The sequence below is a fragment of the Anoplophora glabripennis genome, unplaced genomic scaffold (assembly GCF_000390285.2).
Source record: "Anoplophora glabripennis isolate ALB-LARVAE unplaced genomic scaffold, Agla_2.0 scaffold2, whole genome shotgun sequence".
NCBI lineage: Eukaryota > Metazoa > Arthropoda > Insecta > Coleoptera > Cerambycidae > Anoplophora > Anoplophora glabripennis.
In genome coordinates, this window is record NW_019416325.1 from 4,274,004 (window position 1) to 4,291,926 (window position 17,923).

The 17,923-nt window shown below is 29.8% G+C and overlaps 1 protein-coding gene across 4 annotated transcripts; it reads left to right on the plus strand.

Annotated features, from left to right (window-relative positions):
• The first annotated feature begins 492 nt into the window (after window positions 1-492).
• Window positions 493-12,621, plus strand: LOC108916939 (synapse-associated protein of 47 kDa). Of its 4 annotated transcripts, none has more exons than XM_018723284.1 (8): window positions 493-877; window positions 2,944-3,159; window positions 4,674-4,762; window positions 5,482-5,603; window positions 5,829-6,106; window positions 6,268-6,404; window positions 9,644-9,763; window positions 12,355-12,621. In XM_018723284.1, exons 1-8 carry the CDS (start codon window positions 750-752, stop codon window positions 12,492-12,494), a joined length of 1,230 nt encoding a protein of 409 aa, XP_018578800.1. In that variant the 5' UTR covers window positions 493-749; the 3' UTR covers window positions 12,495-12,621. The 4 variants fall into 4 exon arrangements, with proteins under 4 accessions (XP_018578800.1, XP_018578802.1, XP_018578803.1 ...); XM_018723286.1 differs by having other exon boundaries at window positions 4,683-4,762; XM_018723287.1 differs by having other exon boundaries at window positions 750-877; window positions 4,683-4,762; window positions 9,647-9,763.
• The last annotated feature ends 5,302 nt before the right edge of the window (window positions 12,622-17,923 follow it).

Genomic DNA, 17,923 nt, shown 5'->3' on the forward strand with positions numbered 1-17,923 from the left:
CTCACAGCAAGGTTCTTTCAATTGGCTTTTATTCTAAATCTAACAATCTGAACATATTGCCTTGCCTGTCTATTTCTATAACCTCGATGGCTGTGACGGAATTGAACACGCATTAGCATTGTATTATTGAACACATGGAATATAGATATAAACTCGATTACTGTTCACGCCAGGAGTTAATATACTTTCCAACTCAACAAGTTTTTTTTTGTTAGTGTAATGAAATATTACTATTCCGATTCACATTATTTTTGTATATATTATACCTACATATATTGTATTTTAGAATTGAGGATTGCAATAATTGCATCCGGAAAATTGGAACTAAAATAACGCTCTCTATAATTAATACTTAATGTCAATAGTCTGCCGGCCACAGTTTGGAGTGGAAATTTTGCGCACCAGAGGAAGATCGGTCAAATCGTTTCTTGCGCTCTGGAGGTTGCTGACAAAGCGCAATCGTAACGTACTCCCATGGACAGCGCTATTGGTGGAGAGACGTGGTGAAATGTTCGCAGCAACCGCGCATGTTGATAGCGCAATTTCTCTTGAAGAAGGATAAAGAAAAATATTAAGTTCATCCTTTAAGTGTATCGAATTGGAAATCTGTTGTTAAAATTTCCGTGATTGTAACAAATAGTACCATTTGTAATATGGTTTTCATGTGCATTGCTCTTGTCTAGGGTGCAATTCGTGCTTGCTAAAAATATACCACCAGTGTTACTCGGAGGAGGCAAAATTTTGGCAAAATGTTTTCGGGACTCACTAATCAGGTCACTTCATGGATGGGAAACGTTAAAGGGGATCAAGAAGAAAAAGTGCCCACTCCTACCGAAGATAGTAATGCTCTCGTAAGCCCGGACAAAAAAGACGGCAGGTATGTTACAAAGTGACCTATTTTTTATTGATTAACGTTCACTTTCCATTTAAAAATTAATCCTTTATGTCTGCCCAGTCCCCAACACATTTTTTCAATTTCATACCTTATCTACCAGTTGTACTACATATTTTGCTCATTCTTTAATGCATGTTTTTTTGTGTATCAAAGGTTTAGAACAAGTGCAAGGGTTGTCATAATCAACATTTTTTTTGTTTTACTTTTGACTACTCTGAGGTGAGTTTGGTATTAAACAAAATTGCAACAAATTGCATTACAACGTAGTCACATAGCATTGCTTTATTGTCCGAAAGTTTCTATAAGTGTAAAAAAACGTTAATTTTTCTATTCATAAATTAATTATGAATGCCTGTTTAATAAATATTTTAACTAGTTAGGTGGTCGATAATTTTAAATGTATTCAAATTTATCAAGTATTTACAAGATAAACCAATATAGTGACTAATAAAAATAATTTGCATTCTCTTACCGTTTCATTTTATATCTAAAATTTGACTTATTACTTCTACATTAAATCGACTATATTTTAATATCAGTATTTGAAAATGTTAAGTAAGCCCCATTTAAGTCAAAATCTAAGTAACAATTTTTGTGGGTCAAAATATATTTTTATTCTAAAACTTGGTAACCTTAAATTTGACCAATAAATTTTGTAATTTATTTGTAATATGTAAAATGATGGCCTAAGTATAACGAATTGCAACAATTACTTGAATAATTTATTGCTTAAAAAAAATTCTGAAGACAGTGTGAACTTTTTCATTAAAAAAATCCTAGTTTTTCTCATTTCCTTCTCCCAAAATAAAATAAAATTAGAACCCGGTCTATTAGGCCAATTTACATATTACGTGTACCATTGATCAATTTCTTGATCCGTTTACTTTGTTAATATTAGTAAATATAAAACAGATTTTATGCCTTAATGTGAGCAATTAAAACACTCTTTTAATTCAAAATACAGGATGTTTTTTTCAGTTTAGGTTTTCTATTTAACACAATGTAGAACTCAAAAAAGTAACATTTTGCAAATAATATATCTTTGAAAGTCTAAGAAACGAAAATAACAAACCAACCTTTTAATTCAGCTAAGTTCTATTATTTATAAATTTGAGGGATAAGGCGTGAACTTGCTGTCCAATATTTCAGGTACTTGTTAAATTTTCAATTTTCATACTTAAAACCAAGCTTAAAACATTCCAGGGCCTTGAGCCCTTTGTATAATATAAACACCCTTATTAGCTATGGTATGAGATCATAAAGGAAAATGGCATAAAATGCAAAGCTATGTTAGCATTTTGCTGACACTCCCCATATTCTAATATCGTATAAATTCATTCACCACTACTATAAATATAGACCATTTAAAATACCAAAATTATGAAGTGTATTGTTTAAAACCCAAATCACTACGCCCCATATGAGACATCAAGTTGTGAGTGAGTTGCGTTCTAGTTTAGACAAAAAGAGAATGAAGCAGGAAACACTATTACTATACTATGACAACATAACTAATTCCTACATTTTTAGTTGGACTTTTAGATATTATTTAGAATTAAATATTATAAGTATGTTGATTTAAAACGAGACCCCCAACATGAAGAACACATGGCAATATTGATCAAATTGGGTAATTACTAAAGGTCATCTAAATCTTGGTATGTAGGTGGCTCTCTCTCTCTCTCTATATATATATGAAAATACTTTGTAATTGATCAGTTCATGATAAACAATGGTTTTATGAAAATGTATTGATACATTTTATGGAAAAACCTTCTGCACAAGTCGAAAAACCAAATTATAAAAATAACAATTATTAATTAATTAATTAATTAATTAATATTAATGTAGTAATAAGTGGAAGATAAAAGGAATAAAAATAAATTCAATTGACCCTGTTTTGGTTAGTTCATACTTAAATTTATTTAGCATTAGCATTAGCAACTTTAACATACGAGATATTGCTGAATAGTAACTAAAATTGGTAAAATTTGTTATATAATATAAACGTGAGAATATATATTAAATCTGACATATATTTCTGCTAGTCCCACAAAGCAGAGTGGAGGTGGCAGACTTGAAATGTTCTCGAACGTGAAAAACCAGATCGAAGGGATAGGTGGGTGGTTAGGATCTAGTATTCCAAAATTAAGAAAAGGTGAGACAGAAGGACTTACTGAAGCTCAAGAACCGATTGCTACAGAAGCTATTGCACCAGCTTCGGCAGAGACTGCACCAGCAAAAGACGAAGATGACAATTCCAGGTAAGAAATTGATGCAGGGGAAGGTAGGAAATCTCATGTCTTTGTCGCACTTCTCATTTGAAATTGAATACAGCTTTTTTCTACTTATTTAATGTCGGAGGTTAGAGTGAATAACTTAACAAGATTTCCTAGAAACACTAAATACCTAAATAAAATAATATGCAACACAATTTTATACACTTAAACAGTATGTGTGTATATAATTGTTGTAAGTGTTTTTCTCCATTTCTCATTTTTCATTCATTCTTTTTCTGTTTCTTCTGAAGGCGAAATGATATTGTCAGCATTTGCCCTTCACATTTCTTTTATAAATGACTAGATTATTTCTGTATATTTTTGATGCGGTTATAGACTGAGATATATCCATCTCCATTCTCTTTTAATGGAGCTGCATACAAATTAGCTGAATATATTATTTCCTATATTACTTTTATTGATCTATTTATAATATATAACAGAACGACAGTTTCGCTCTCTTCCTTATTTTATTATATACCTACAGGGTATAACTTTGAATGGGGATTATATTTATAAGGAGGGCAGTAACATATTCAGCCATTCCTGTTTCACCAAATTAACATTGGCTGTTTGTTTTTTGCCCACCTACCTATAGCACCTTGTTGGAATGTAATATGAAGTGGATTGATATGTGGTGGTGGATTATGTAGTTCATCTAAACTAGATTAATGTCAAAAATCAGTGCCACTGAGATTCATTCACAAATACAGTGCTTTAAAAAGTGTTAACAAATACTTTTTATTAAAAACAAATTTAAAAAATTTTTACAAATCTGTCGGATTAGTAAGTATTTTTATTTAATTTTTATAACATATAGGGTGAGCCAAATTTAGCACATTTTAGGGATTCGTTTTTATTCTTGAAAACATGGAAAAGGTAGTTTAGTTACCTCGGGCTCAACTTTCCAGAAATATTGAATGTCGAAAACTATATCTTGATATCTTGCTTCATTTAAGAGGTGCAGAGCATTTATCAATTTTGGTTATTTTCCATTATGCTTGAGAACATTTTTATTTTTGAAAATATTTATAGACATTTTTTACATAAAATTCAGTGGAATAAATAATATTTTTTTTATAACATTTATAGCACAAATATAGTTTTTAAATGGAACACCATATTTTCCAATATTTTAAAACTACCTAAAAAATTTTTTTAAATGATACTTGACATTTTCACAAAAATATTTTTTCCGATGTATAAACACCAAAAATAATGTTTTTGTAATTTAATTATTTCTTGATACAATTCAGTGTACTTACTATACATTTTTTTTATGCATCAAATACATCCAAGTGCCAAATACCAAAATCATCAATTTTTGTCATTTATTCCTTGAAGAATTAGAAGAATGAAAAACTGGAGGTTATAGAAAAAATCGTGTACACCGTTGAATTCTATGTAACTAAAGATCTAGTTTCTTTAATTTCTTAGTACGATATGGCATTTCCTACCTTCCCCTCTACTGTATTATTGTACATCAAAACTTAATATAGGAATTATAGTGCTACCGGAGGTGCAGATTCAGGGCCACAGTCTGTTACAGAATCCCCCACTGAAGAGAAAGACAGTCAATTTGGAAATGGTACGTAAATATATGTGGAATAATTGTTTGCGGGGAAAGTAGATGAAAAATTAATGTTCATGTTTTTTATGCATCAATCGCTATTAGTACTTGTTAATATCACTTAAATTATTTCAAGGTACATATATCTTTGTCACTTGCTTGAGGCAAAAATGAAATGCATACTCAGTTCAATTTTTTTTGTTTGTTCAGTAAAATTAATGTTGATTAGTTGTTATTTAAAATTGATTGCATTTGATGATACAGTTGTGGATAATAAAAAGTTTTCAACCAACGCTAGTTATTTTAAAAAACTGAGTTAGGCTCCTTCTTGTAATATTTTTAAAGTTTTCGCTCTCAAACCTTTGTGTTCACAGCTGTATTGATACATACAACGCATTCCAAAAAAAATTTAACTTTAGTATAACTTCATACAGAGGGAGTTTTTAGAAATGGTGAAACAGGTCAATTTTTGTTCTTTTAACACATTTGTATCAAAAAAATTAAAATTCTGTTTTACCATGAAATTTCATCAAATTGCTGTACAGAAGATTAAAATTTTCATTGGAATGCGGTTCCTATAGCTTGTGTATAAAAAAAATTTAAATACAAAACAAATGTTTGTGAAAATCTGAAAAATTATTAAATTTTTGTGCTGATATGAGTTGTAAAGATATTATGAAGAATAAAAAAAAGATTTGTTGAAAAGTTAATAAAATCATGCATATGACCTGTTTCAGTACAAAGTAAGGCTCTAGCAGGCGCAAAGTCGTTTGGAAGTTTTTTGTATTCTGCTGTAAATAAAGCTGGGAAAACCGTAAGCGAGGCCAGTGCTAAAATCAAAGAAACTGTTGAAAAAAATGTGAGTTCTTAGTGAGTGGTATTTGGTGTCATCAGTATTGTGGTCTGCTTGATTATTGCTAGTTGTGTCAGTTAAATGGAGAAACGCACGTTAAAAAATTTCATTCTTTTCACATTCATATAATTTGACAGATAAAATTTAATACTCGACTTCTTTTCTCCACTTATCTAAATGTTGTGTGTTAATAAATGTGATATATAATATATAAAAATTGTTGGCTTTTAGAGTATTTTAGGCGAGTTTAACAAAGAGCAAGAGGCTTTTGTCAAGTCACAAGGTGGAACCACTACTACCGCATTGCCCCCATGGGTGGGTTGTGCTAATGAAGAGGCACTTAAAGAGGAATGTCTTAGCCTTTCTACAGACAGAAGAAACTTCGTTCGTAGTCCACCAGCTGGTGTAGACTTTCAATTCGATTACGAGGTGTCTTATGGGATCGCCATGGCCATAATGGAGCAGGACCCTAACTTGGAGAAAATGCGATATGAACTTGTGCCTAAAGTGTAAGTTTCGGCTGTAACATTAATCTCCTAACCTAATATTTATCTATTTATTTCTGCAAACGATGTTATCACGAGATTTCAGATAAATATGATTACTCAAAACTTTTTTGTTCACACTATATACTTAAGGTTGTAATATATCATGGGAATTTTTTTTGTAGAATATCGGAAGAAAATTTCTGGAGAAATTACTTTTATCGTGTTAGCCTAATTTGTCAGGCCAATGAGTTGTCCTTTATGTCTAGAGAAGGAGATAGTCAATCTGCTACTGAAACGTATACTTCGGATCAGTTAATAGGTAAGCGAAAGCATGATATTTAATAAAAAATAAAAAATCATAAAGCATTAGTAATATTTTTAATTAATTCAATTATTAGTAACTAATTGAAAAAGATTTTTAAACTGGAATGAACCAAAAAATTGATTGGCTCCTAAATAGAATATTTTATACAGAATGATCCAAATTAGAATTTACCAATTTTTCTAAGAAAAAATACCTACTATAGTTCATCCAGCAATGTGTGAGAGTTAAATTACCTAAGAAAAGCTGGTACGTGGGTAAGACAGTGTTTTCATATCTAGATCTAAAATTTCCTATTTAATTGGATGTGTTTATTAGTTTTATTATTTATTTAAAGTTTATGAATGAATTAAACTGATTTTTACAAAAAAAAAGTTCCGCGTTTAGTTTATTTTTTATTTGACTGTATTCTTTTATTATAAGTAGAATATTTTTGCAGACCTTTTATTAATTTGAATGTATTTTAATGTGCATAAAATATGGTGTTCGGTGTTAGTTTTTTAAAAAATTATATATTTTTTATTATTAGCTCTTGTACCTTTTACATTACCGTAAAAAGTAGTTTTTAAAGTGTAGAAATAAGTTATATAATTTATCATGGTTGAATTTCATGTTGGTCTTTAAAATTTTGCAATATTAATATTTTCGGCATGTCGGGTATATATTTTTTCATTGGTACTATTTTTACGATTAGTTCTGAGTAGTTCATCTATGGAGTCGTTTCTTTAGCATTTGGTATCACTTAATAAGAATTTAGTATAATTTTTGAAAATATTTCGAATTATGTAGCTTAATGTTTAAAGTAAGATGAAAGTTCGATATTAGGTTACTTAATCTATTTTAACCAAATAAAGTTTATAATGGCAAATTTAAATTTAACAACTGTCTGGATTAATTGAATTAAAAATAGTAATTAAATTGATTTAATTTTTTCGTTGATAAAGATACTATTATACTTGAAGGTATTCATTTTATGCACAAAATAATCTACCAATTCATCCCCACGTAGCTTTGTTAAAAATAAAATGTAGTTCATTTTCGCTACATTGAATTAGATTAAAATTTCTATTTTGGTGAAACATGAGAAATATAACAAAATGTATCTTATATTAAATATATAAGTTAAGTGGGTTATTACGATTTTTAGGAACCATAAAATCAGTTTTTTGTGTTAACATTATTTTTGCTTTATGGTTATTAAATTACGTTGTATGTTTTATCATAATTTTTTTGAATTTTTGTATCAATTTTTACTTTTAACAGGATATAACACAATAACAACAAAAATTTGAATTTATTGAAAATTGTTGTGGAAAAAATCTTTTTCTGGTTTTTATATAAACCTTGCTTTCTTCTAATATCTGAGAAATGCAGATATCAGTAAATACCCAAATAGCACAAAGGATATCCTCAGAAAATCTGGTGGAATATACCGGTATGTCCCAGGAATATACAGTTCTGGCTATTTCTAGTCAACGGGTGTTTGAGGGATACTTTCTATTACAAATCTGGATATCCTTCGGATATCTCGCCGTATGTCCCAGGTACATTGATTTGAAATACAATCTGAGGATGTCCCAATATTATGGCAGATATAGGTTATCCTGAGGACACCCAACGGATGTCTAATGTTACAAAGCAGGATATACACTATCCTCAGGATATTCACCAGATATTCCACTGTATGTCCCAGGGACATACAGTTTAGACCCAGGACAGCCTGAGGATGTCTCAATATTAATTTTCCGAAGTACAGGAACATATAGAATTTTTATTGTGGAGGTAATTTCTCTGTGTTCTCTGACAGAATTTGTCTTTCAGTATTCCTAAAAAATGTTTCAACAAAATTTTTATGATTGTTTATTAGTACATTTTTAATGAATTTCAATTCATTATCAAAAAATTCATCTTTTGACAAAATCAATTTGACTATCATCATACAAATATTTTATTACACTTTTCATTATGTCAATATGATTAGAATTAAAATTTACTTATATGTTGGTGTGAGTTGATTTCCTATAAACACCTGTTTCTAAATATTTTTTTTTTAAATTAAAAAATCTAGAAAGAGTAATGTGTTATTGTTTTCTATTTCCAAATTAATTATTATTTTTTATTGATATAATCTGGAAAAATACTTAATTCCTCAATGGTAAAAGGCTAAATTGCAAAATTATTGTCTACATATCCACCAAACGGTGGTTTTTTTTATTGTTTAATAACCATCTGTCAGTATTTTTGCCTGTATCTGTTAATAAAATCACTTGACTTTGCAAAATTAATTGTCTATTGCACAAACAAGAAACAGAAAATATTGTTTTTCAATTTGCTCATTTATACTGTATGCAGAGAGGAAGTATTTTTTGATTTATTTTTATAGCATTTGTTTTTTTATTTCTTTTGTTATTACTTGCTACAGAAATTAATTTCAAAGCCATTTCTGTATACAGAGCATAATTTTGAATGGGAATCATATTTATATGGAAACTTTAGAAACACATAAGTTTGTTTTCTCAAATTCCTTTGTGAAGACTGAATCACCTTTTTGCCTTTTTTCATACCCCGCCACTGGACATGCTAGTGTAACCACAAACAACCGAGCGCGCTTGAGAAATATTGTTTTACTTACAATTTGTAACATACGTCTATCCACAGACCAATATTGGTTAAAAATTAGTAATTAATTTTTTAATAGTATTTGGAATTTTTTTTAGTGTTTTATACTTAGTGGTGACAGAAAAGTTTAAGTGCAGTTTAAAAACGAGTTATAACTCGTCTATTAATTTTCTTAACAAAATAATAATTTCGGATTTTATTATTAGGAAGGCATACTACTACATCAAAAAAATTGATTCCCTCTTAAAGTTATGAAATTTATTCATAATTTTTTTACATCTATATTAACAACTTTTATTTCTGAATACACATTTCCAAGCAGCAGTATTATTTTTCTCAAAAGCACTGATCTAAATTTGTTTAAAAAATAATAGCCGATAAATGATAAATACGGGTAAATTTGAAAAATCAGACTTTTTAATGTCATGGAAAATACCCAAAGAAAAAAACTATTTAAAAAATGCCACATGCAAATACTTTCAATAAATATTTTGAAACAACAGTATTTCAAAATTGTAACTTGCATTTTTGATGTGCTGTTTGCAAACTTCTACTTTTGTAACTTTAGTTATGGTGTTATATTTTGAAATAATTATTTTTTTTTAATTTATTTTAAGTAGATAGTGCAAGTAAAGATATGCATGAGTTTGTGTCCGACACACTGCAAGCCAGTAGTGAGGACTTAGTAGAAGTGCAGGAAGGAATGAAAAAATTGGTTTTAGGAGCCAAAAGCAAGGGTAAGATAGATGCTTTAGGGTTGAGTAAATTTTTATTTTATGGGCACATCACATCAAATTTTTAGAAAAACAAAGGTAAAAGCTGAAATCTTTAAATGTCAGCCTATGAAATGAAAATTTCTTGCACTTTTTTTTATGTTTTTTTGGTGTAGAGAACTAATGGTTGTGATTAAATCTACAAGTGGTTAGTTTCCTGTTTTCGTTTTGTCGTAGCCTAAGAAGACCGACGGCATCTTTGCTTCCCATATGTTTTCCATATCCTACTAACAAGATTAATATAATGTTTCTTTAACCTACTGTATCCTTTAACGATCTCACTTTTAGTTGTTAGTTTTGCTTAAGATGCAATCCATCTTTATTTTTCTTGCTTCACACCATAGTCACTAACTTTAAAAAAATGTGTAACTAATATTAATATTTACATCGATAGAACAGTATGTTGCTTCATCACAGAGATGAAAATTAATATAAATAATTGTATTTTATCAGTACTGTTGTATCATGTAATTGGATGTCCACTGTGTATGAGATTTTTAAGAAATTGTGCACACACGATCACACCACTCAGAAAATGTATTTATAGCACATATACTTTATAATACATATACAGGATGCCACACTGGGATGACTTGTATATGCAAAATACTATTTATAGTAATTAAAAAAATTACAGTTTGCTCGAAATGTGTGCACAAATTCTCAAAATTGTTTTTGAGCAACTCATTTTGTAAAACAGTGGACTGAACTGTGACCCTTACATAATTTTAGCTGGCAGTATTATAATTTTTCCTCTTTGTATGTATTATATATTTATACAAGGCGTCCGGAAATTGTGAACAAAAAATTTAAGGGGCGATTCTGTTCATAAACATAACAGTATATGTTTGCATGGCACCTTTTCAAACATTCAATATTAACACACATAACCTCAAAACTATTTTTTTAGATTAGTGTTCCATATTATTGGTAATATTAAACTGCAAAATTGATATATACATATTTTTATTTGCAATTAAAAAAATAACAATTTAATATTAAAGATATTTAAAAAAAAAAGGTCTTGTCGATAATATTATTTCTGCGAAAATATGTATTTAATGTTTTCAACGATATTTCGGCACCAATGCAAATCCTGCTAAATTATTATTTTTTTACTAATTACTCTGTTGTTAAAGACGATGTGATAGATTTTAATGGTTACAATTGTATAAAACATTCTTTTATGTTCAAATTCTGCAATGCTGTATTTTAACTATTATTGAAAGCCGCCTCAACCCAGTAAATTCAGCAAGAGGACTTTTTTTGTGAAATTATTTAATCTAATTTATTGAAAAACCACAAAGAAGTTTTGACCAACTTTCTAGTCTTAAGGGTTCAGTGGCGTACCTAGGGTGGGGTAAGTAGGGCACGTGCCATGGTGCCAATCAAAGAAGTGGACAAAATTCGCAAATTATTAAACTTAAAAATCAAAGTAAACCTACAATATAATTCATATTCAAATAATCCTGCAATTCACTCTTGTGGTGAGCTCTTGCGAACAACCGAAAAGGCAAAGAAGGTTCAATTTAAGTTTAAGACTATCAAAAATGCACTTTTACTGACTAATTTTTGTTCTAAAACAGAAAACAAAAATAGGTTGTAAGATTTATGACTGTCTTATTTAGTTGTATCTGTTTATTTTATATTTAAATAATTTACGAAGTGGTGCAAGTTCGATGTTTGCCCTAGGCGCCGTTTTCGATTGATACATCTCTGCTAGAATGATTTTTTTTTAATTACAATTTATTTTCAATAATAAGTGTACTAAATTTGATAAAATTGTTTAAGGGGGTCTCTCAGAGTATTTGAAAATGTAGACCTATTTTCGAGAGTAGTTTTCATCGTTAGTATAATTTTTTAAACAATAAAACTGATTTGTGCTGTTAAATAAAAGATTGGAATAAGAAACGTGTTAATATTTAAAAAAAAAAAAAGTATCTTGGGAACAAGTATTTGTCTGAGTGAAATCGCCTCCTAAATTTTTTTCTCAAAGTTTTTGACCACCCTGTACATACATACATTGTAAACTTATGTAAGTACTTAAAAGTAAGTCTATTGAATTGTCTTCCCAAAGTTATGATAGGGGTCCAGTTTGAGTTGCTTAAAAAAAGACAATACTCGATTGGAATAATATAGGAAAAAACAGATGTTAGTATGTATTTATGAACTATTAGACATTTTCAAATGGAAAATTATAGGAATTTTCTCTAATCCTTTGAGTTTGTAAAAAGTTGATCCAATCATCTATTTGAATTGAACTAGTCATATTGGGTTAGTTGTAGCCGTTAATTTTGTCATCATTTAAGGTAAATGAACTTGTTAGATGTTTGAATAAGTGTAAAAGATTTTTTTCCATTTGTGAATGAATTTCTTTCAAGGTGTGGACCCACACCAGCTGCTCAGATTTCCTAAATATCAAAGAGGTGTACAAATCAAGAACAGGAAACTAACATTCTGAGCATCTGGTTTAATACATTAGCAAGTTGCTCAAAAATTTGATTGTAAATATGCTTTTTTATGCCTTTTCCTTATCCCTTATATTGTTCATATAGAAGAAGAGTGGGAGAGAGAACTAGAAGCCGAACTACAGGATTATGAGTTGGTCAGTGAACAGAAGTCCACGAATTCTAAAAGTGATAATTGGGAGCAGGAAATCGAAGAAATGTTACAGGATGAAACTGATTTAAAGTAAAACATTTTTAACACGACTGATAATTCATTCCTCTATGTTGAGTAATATATATATTAACACGTTGGCAAAAATTTTATTTCATCAATTGACCGAGATTTTTAGAAGTTAAATATAGGTATATATAATTTTTTGAATTTTTTTTTTTTACAAAAATTATCCCATATGTGCAATATACTAATCACTAACATGTGCAATATCCAGCTGTCAATTTATACTACTTAAATATATCCCTACATATTTATCAGCTATAAATGTTGCAGTATTAGAAATGATATTTAATTCGTGGAAATATTCTATTAAAATATTCTTTATGACGATACGTAAACATATACAAGCCTAAATTATGCAGGTAATAAATAATACATTTTTTTCAGCAAATATATTTTTATATCTAAAATTGTTGCAGTTAAACTTTTTTTAAGGGAAGGCCTAGTTCTTATTTGGTATCTTCGTAATAAGTGTAAAATTTTTGCCTCTTTGTGTATATAAGTGTTCTTCACTTCAGCTTGCTGAACGTAATGGTAACTGAACTGTCTTCTTCTGTTCATCTTTTTCTTTCACTTCTTTGTCCTCCTTAATTTCTTTTGGTTCGGTATTTTCATCAGTCTTAACTCCGTTTTGGTTTCCTTTTGTTATTCTTTTTTATTTCATAGGCTCATCATGCACAAAACAAATATCAATCGTTGGAGGGGGATAGTTTTTTCTTTTGTTTGGGGTCTGCATTTCGTTGCCTTCTTTAACACCAAAAATGTTTGTATGACCACCTCCTGGTGGTTTTAGAACTATACTAGAATTTTTGGTTTCAAAGAGGGCAATGTAAATATTTGTAGAAGTCATTCTGTAATACAGTAGCGAATATACAACACTATAATTTTTGAGGAATTTTACCTTACACTTTACAAAGACAGTTAAACCCTGTTTTACAGACTCCAAATATCGGGTGTTCTCAAAGTTGAGTCATTTATTTAAACAGCTGGTAGAACTCGTAAAAAAAGGCGATTTACCGTTTTTATAAAAGTTGCCAAATAAAGCAATTATTAACAGTTCTTTAAAAAAATTGAAATTTAAAAACTTTATAATACAAACCTGATTTATTGTAATTTTCGACCACTACGTTGTAAACATGTAAATGGTAAACAAATGGTAACAAATTTGAACAATTTTTGTAGAACAGGATTTTTATAACTCTTCTTTTGCAACTTTTAAACGATTTTTGGTAAATCGACTTTTTTTACGAGTTCTACCAGCTGTTAAAATAAATGACTCAACTTTGAGAACACCCTGTATATTAACTAGGTTCTTTATTTTTAAAAATACAATTTTCAACCGCTTTTCTTTTTTTAACTATGAACCATTGCTTCAAATAATCGCTCTCTATTCAACAAACTTATCAACAAGAATTTCCAACGATTAATGTTTGTTTATCTTCAGCAAATATATTTTTGTATCTAAAATTGTTGCAGTTAAACTTTTTTTTAAAGGGAAGGCCTAGTTCTTATTTGGTATCTTCTTAATAATCGTAAAATTTTTGCCTCTTTGCGTATATGCGTTCTTCACTTCAGCTTGCTGAACTTAATGGTAACTGGACTGGGTAGTTTTTTTAAGTAAAAAACTTCATTCTAAAGCTTTACAATTGTTTGTGATTTTTGGATAATTAGTTATATATATTTTTTGGTGTTTTTCGAAGAAAAGTTAGAAAATGGTTTAATACATTTTGCATCCAAAATATCAATAATTTAAATATTCCATTAAATTTCCTTGTTTGCATCGACAGCTGTATATATAAAAAAAAGGGTATTCTTGATATTTCTAACTTTTCTGAATTATTATATATAGGTACTTATATACGAAACATATAATTTTATCTAGTCAGTATTAATTAATATTAAGTGAGATATTCTTGGTACTTATTTTGTGATAATTGAAAATGCACTCTGGGGTCTACACCTATCACATATTAAAGAATCAATTGAAGATTAAACATAAGTAATGCATTTTCCATTTGCTACTATATAAGTTCTTTTAATTACACATGTATTCGTTTATTGGTATTGTAAATATTTAATTATAGTAAATCAAAAAAGTACAATATACTCGTGATTTGTTATATTTCGTTTGTATATATTCCGAAATATATATACATACATACACACGGTAGGTCAGTATGCATCGTACGGGATAATTCTTTAATAATCAATTTCTGAGAATATAATTGTTGTGCATAAAAAATAATGTCAAATACATTTGACGTTTTACAAAATTTTGAGAAAGGACATAATTTTCATTAACCATATCTTTTTTTGTTACTATTTTGTAGGCAAAAAGGATTTGCTGTAAAATTTTCCAAGAATTATTAATAAACAATTTTCCCATACATTGCTTACTCTGTTCGTGTGATACTGTGTAGGTATATATATTTCATCCGTTAATATTATTTTTTTAGTTGTAATCCTTCAAAGTGTTAGCGTAATAGCATTTAGAATGTAGCTTTTGTGTCTTAAGCATGTTCTCTCATATTCTAATTGTTATACAATATAAAAATTGTTAATAAATGTAGCAAATGTGCCCATTCTAACTGATTTTTATTTTGAACGTCGGCTTGATATTCCATTCTTCCTTCAATTTGAAGCTAATAAAAAGATACGACTAAAAAATTAAGAATTACAGAAAATTATGCGTACCTCGTAAATGAAGAAAATTAGCAATAAACAATAAGGGGGTGGTCCAGCTCTAGTAGAAGAAAAAAAATTAATATTAGGTGAACCATGTCAAACTCGCAGCACTTGAAAATGATCTGTGGGTTCCAGACTCGGCGAATAAATAGTAAATATTAGGTGAAACTGCATTGCGTGAAATGTATGTGGAAAACATTTTAAGTTTTACAAATGAATTTGCAGGTTTTAAAATTTAGAAAACAAGTTTTCTTTATCCTTTGTCAATAAATCGGTACCTAACTAAATGCAAATGGAGGTAATTGAATGAAGAATTGAAGTTAGTGTATATGAATTTTACAAATATTTACCTGCCAGGTTTGAAAATACTTAAAAATTTGCAATGAAATTATTGAGCAGTTATTTTTAATGATGAAAGGCAATAAATCTCCTGTCAGATCCAGAATTACTGACATTCACCTCATAACAGAGTCGTACTCGACTCATTCTCTCGGATCTCATTTCAGTCTTTTTTTAAATTTTGTTCTGATTATTCCATGCTCTTATTTTATAAATCTGCAATAAAAAAATTGAGGTTGTCATCACTCCCAATTTTTTTGTAGGTATGCCTACTGGATTTCTTTTTTCCAATCTACAAGTATACAATTTCTTTGTGATAATTTTATCTCAGAAATTTTGCAGTTTTTGAGATAAATACCTCAGTCTTTTAGGCTTTTAAGCCCTCGGCCTGCCCTATGACATGTACTGAATTTAAGGAGAATATACCATAATTTGTAATTTGAAAAAATATTTTCAATAAAAATTATTAAAAACCCAGCAAAAAGGACAAAAACATTTTTTTTAATTATAACAAATTTAATAATGGTCTCATTAAAATAACTAATAAATCATTACAACTAAAATTATGTAACTACTTGTATATTATTAGTAAAAATCCTACATTAACAATAAAAGTACACCCCTCCTATAATAACGCTATTAGTGGACTGAATGAATGCGCAAAAGATAAACAACCATGTTGTTGCGACAAAGGAATGAAAAAAAAATGTATTTTAAAATTAATGTACGGAGGTTTTGCAGTGAAGCCGACTTATATCAAAGAAAGCTAAGTGAAGTCAACTTATATCAAAGAAAAAATTGTATATACATATATAGCAAGAAATAAAACTTACTGTTGAGGAAGAGAACAAAGTTTTACTATTGGTCTTTGCATTAAAGTTCGTTTTGTTCTAACGGTAGCTACTCGAGCTATTGGATTGCACCAGGGTAGAGTTTCTCTACTCATACTAACGTACATTGCAAGAAAGGTGAATTTTTAATTTTTATAAGAATTACTGTGCCAGATTGAATTTTAGCTGCCAACTTGATCCGCTGTTGCAACATCAGTAAGTATTCGGAGTGCCAACTCTGATACAAATCGAAATGTATACATTGCAATAGTTGACGACTAAGACAGTTAAGAGATAAATGTGATAATCTGGATCTGGTAAAGCATTTAAAGGCTCCACTGTTAAAAAATGACCTGGTGTTGGGACAGAAAGGTCACTTGGATCTAAACATAAAGGGCACATAGGCCTAGAGTTTAAAATAGCTTTTATCTGAGTTAGAACAGTGTAAAATTCTTATGTATTATCTTATATGTTAGTACTTGTTCTTCTACGACTCTAATTAAATGAGACTTTACACGTTTAATGTTTGCTCCCCAAACACCTCCAAAGTGAGGCGCAGAGGGTGGATTAAAAGACCACTGAATTTGTCCTTTTTCTGCGGCATATAGCGTGTTCTTTCCGAGAACCAACGAAATTACTACTGCAATCCAAGTATATTTATGTGCAATCGTCGTAAAGCAGCAAGAAAACATTCTGTAGGTAAGTTTGAAGCAAGTTCTAGATGAACTGCCTTGGTTCCAAAGCACACAAACAAGGACAAGTACACCTATTGCGATTTTACTCCACGAGACTTGCCTAACGTAATGAAAAATGGAATGGCATAGTCAATTCTAACACAGTGAAAAGGTTTAATTTGGTTTACACATGTTTAAGATAGGTCGCTACAATGGCTTGAATAGAACGTGGATTTGTTCAAAAACACCATAAACATTTGGAAAGGCAATCACGACAAAATCCAAACTTGGTGGGAAAGGAGAAATTGTAATGTCTTGGGACCAGGATGAAGATGAATTTTGTGTACCTCTTCGATTAAAAGTTCTAATAAACGATGAGCTCGAAGAAGAAGTGCAGGACGCTTTTGGTCATAAACATAAAACACCACAGACAATAAGACAATGAAGAATGAGCAAGTCGACCACCTACTCTGATAATACCATTTTTGTCAATAAACACATTAAGTCTTCAAAGTGGTTTACTGAAAATAATGAGGGTAAACCGAAATTTAAGAAGTCATATGTCATTGTGAGCAGAATTGAAAAAGCTTTAAAATATCAATCAACATAGGGTGCCATTTAAAATTTCAGGGTATTTTACGGCCCTGCCCAAGGGGTAGCTTTCAAGACACCAAAACTAACGCCATTACGTGTCCCCCATGGAAAGAAAATCGACACCTCAGGTTTTTTTTTCAATACTTTCCAGGTGGGAAGTTTTAATTGAAACACCCTGTATATATATGTATATGCCGTGCCGGATTAATGATATTATATGCCGTGCCGGATTAATGAAATTTATGCCGTGCCGGATTAATGAGGTTTATGCCGTGCCAGATTAATGTGATTTTGCTGTATATATATAATTTCAACACCAT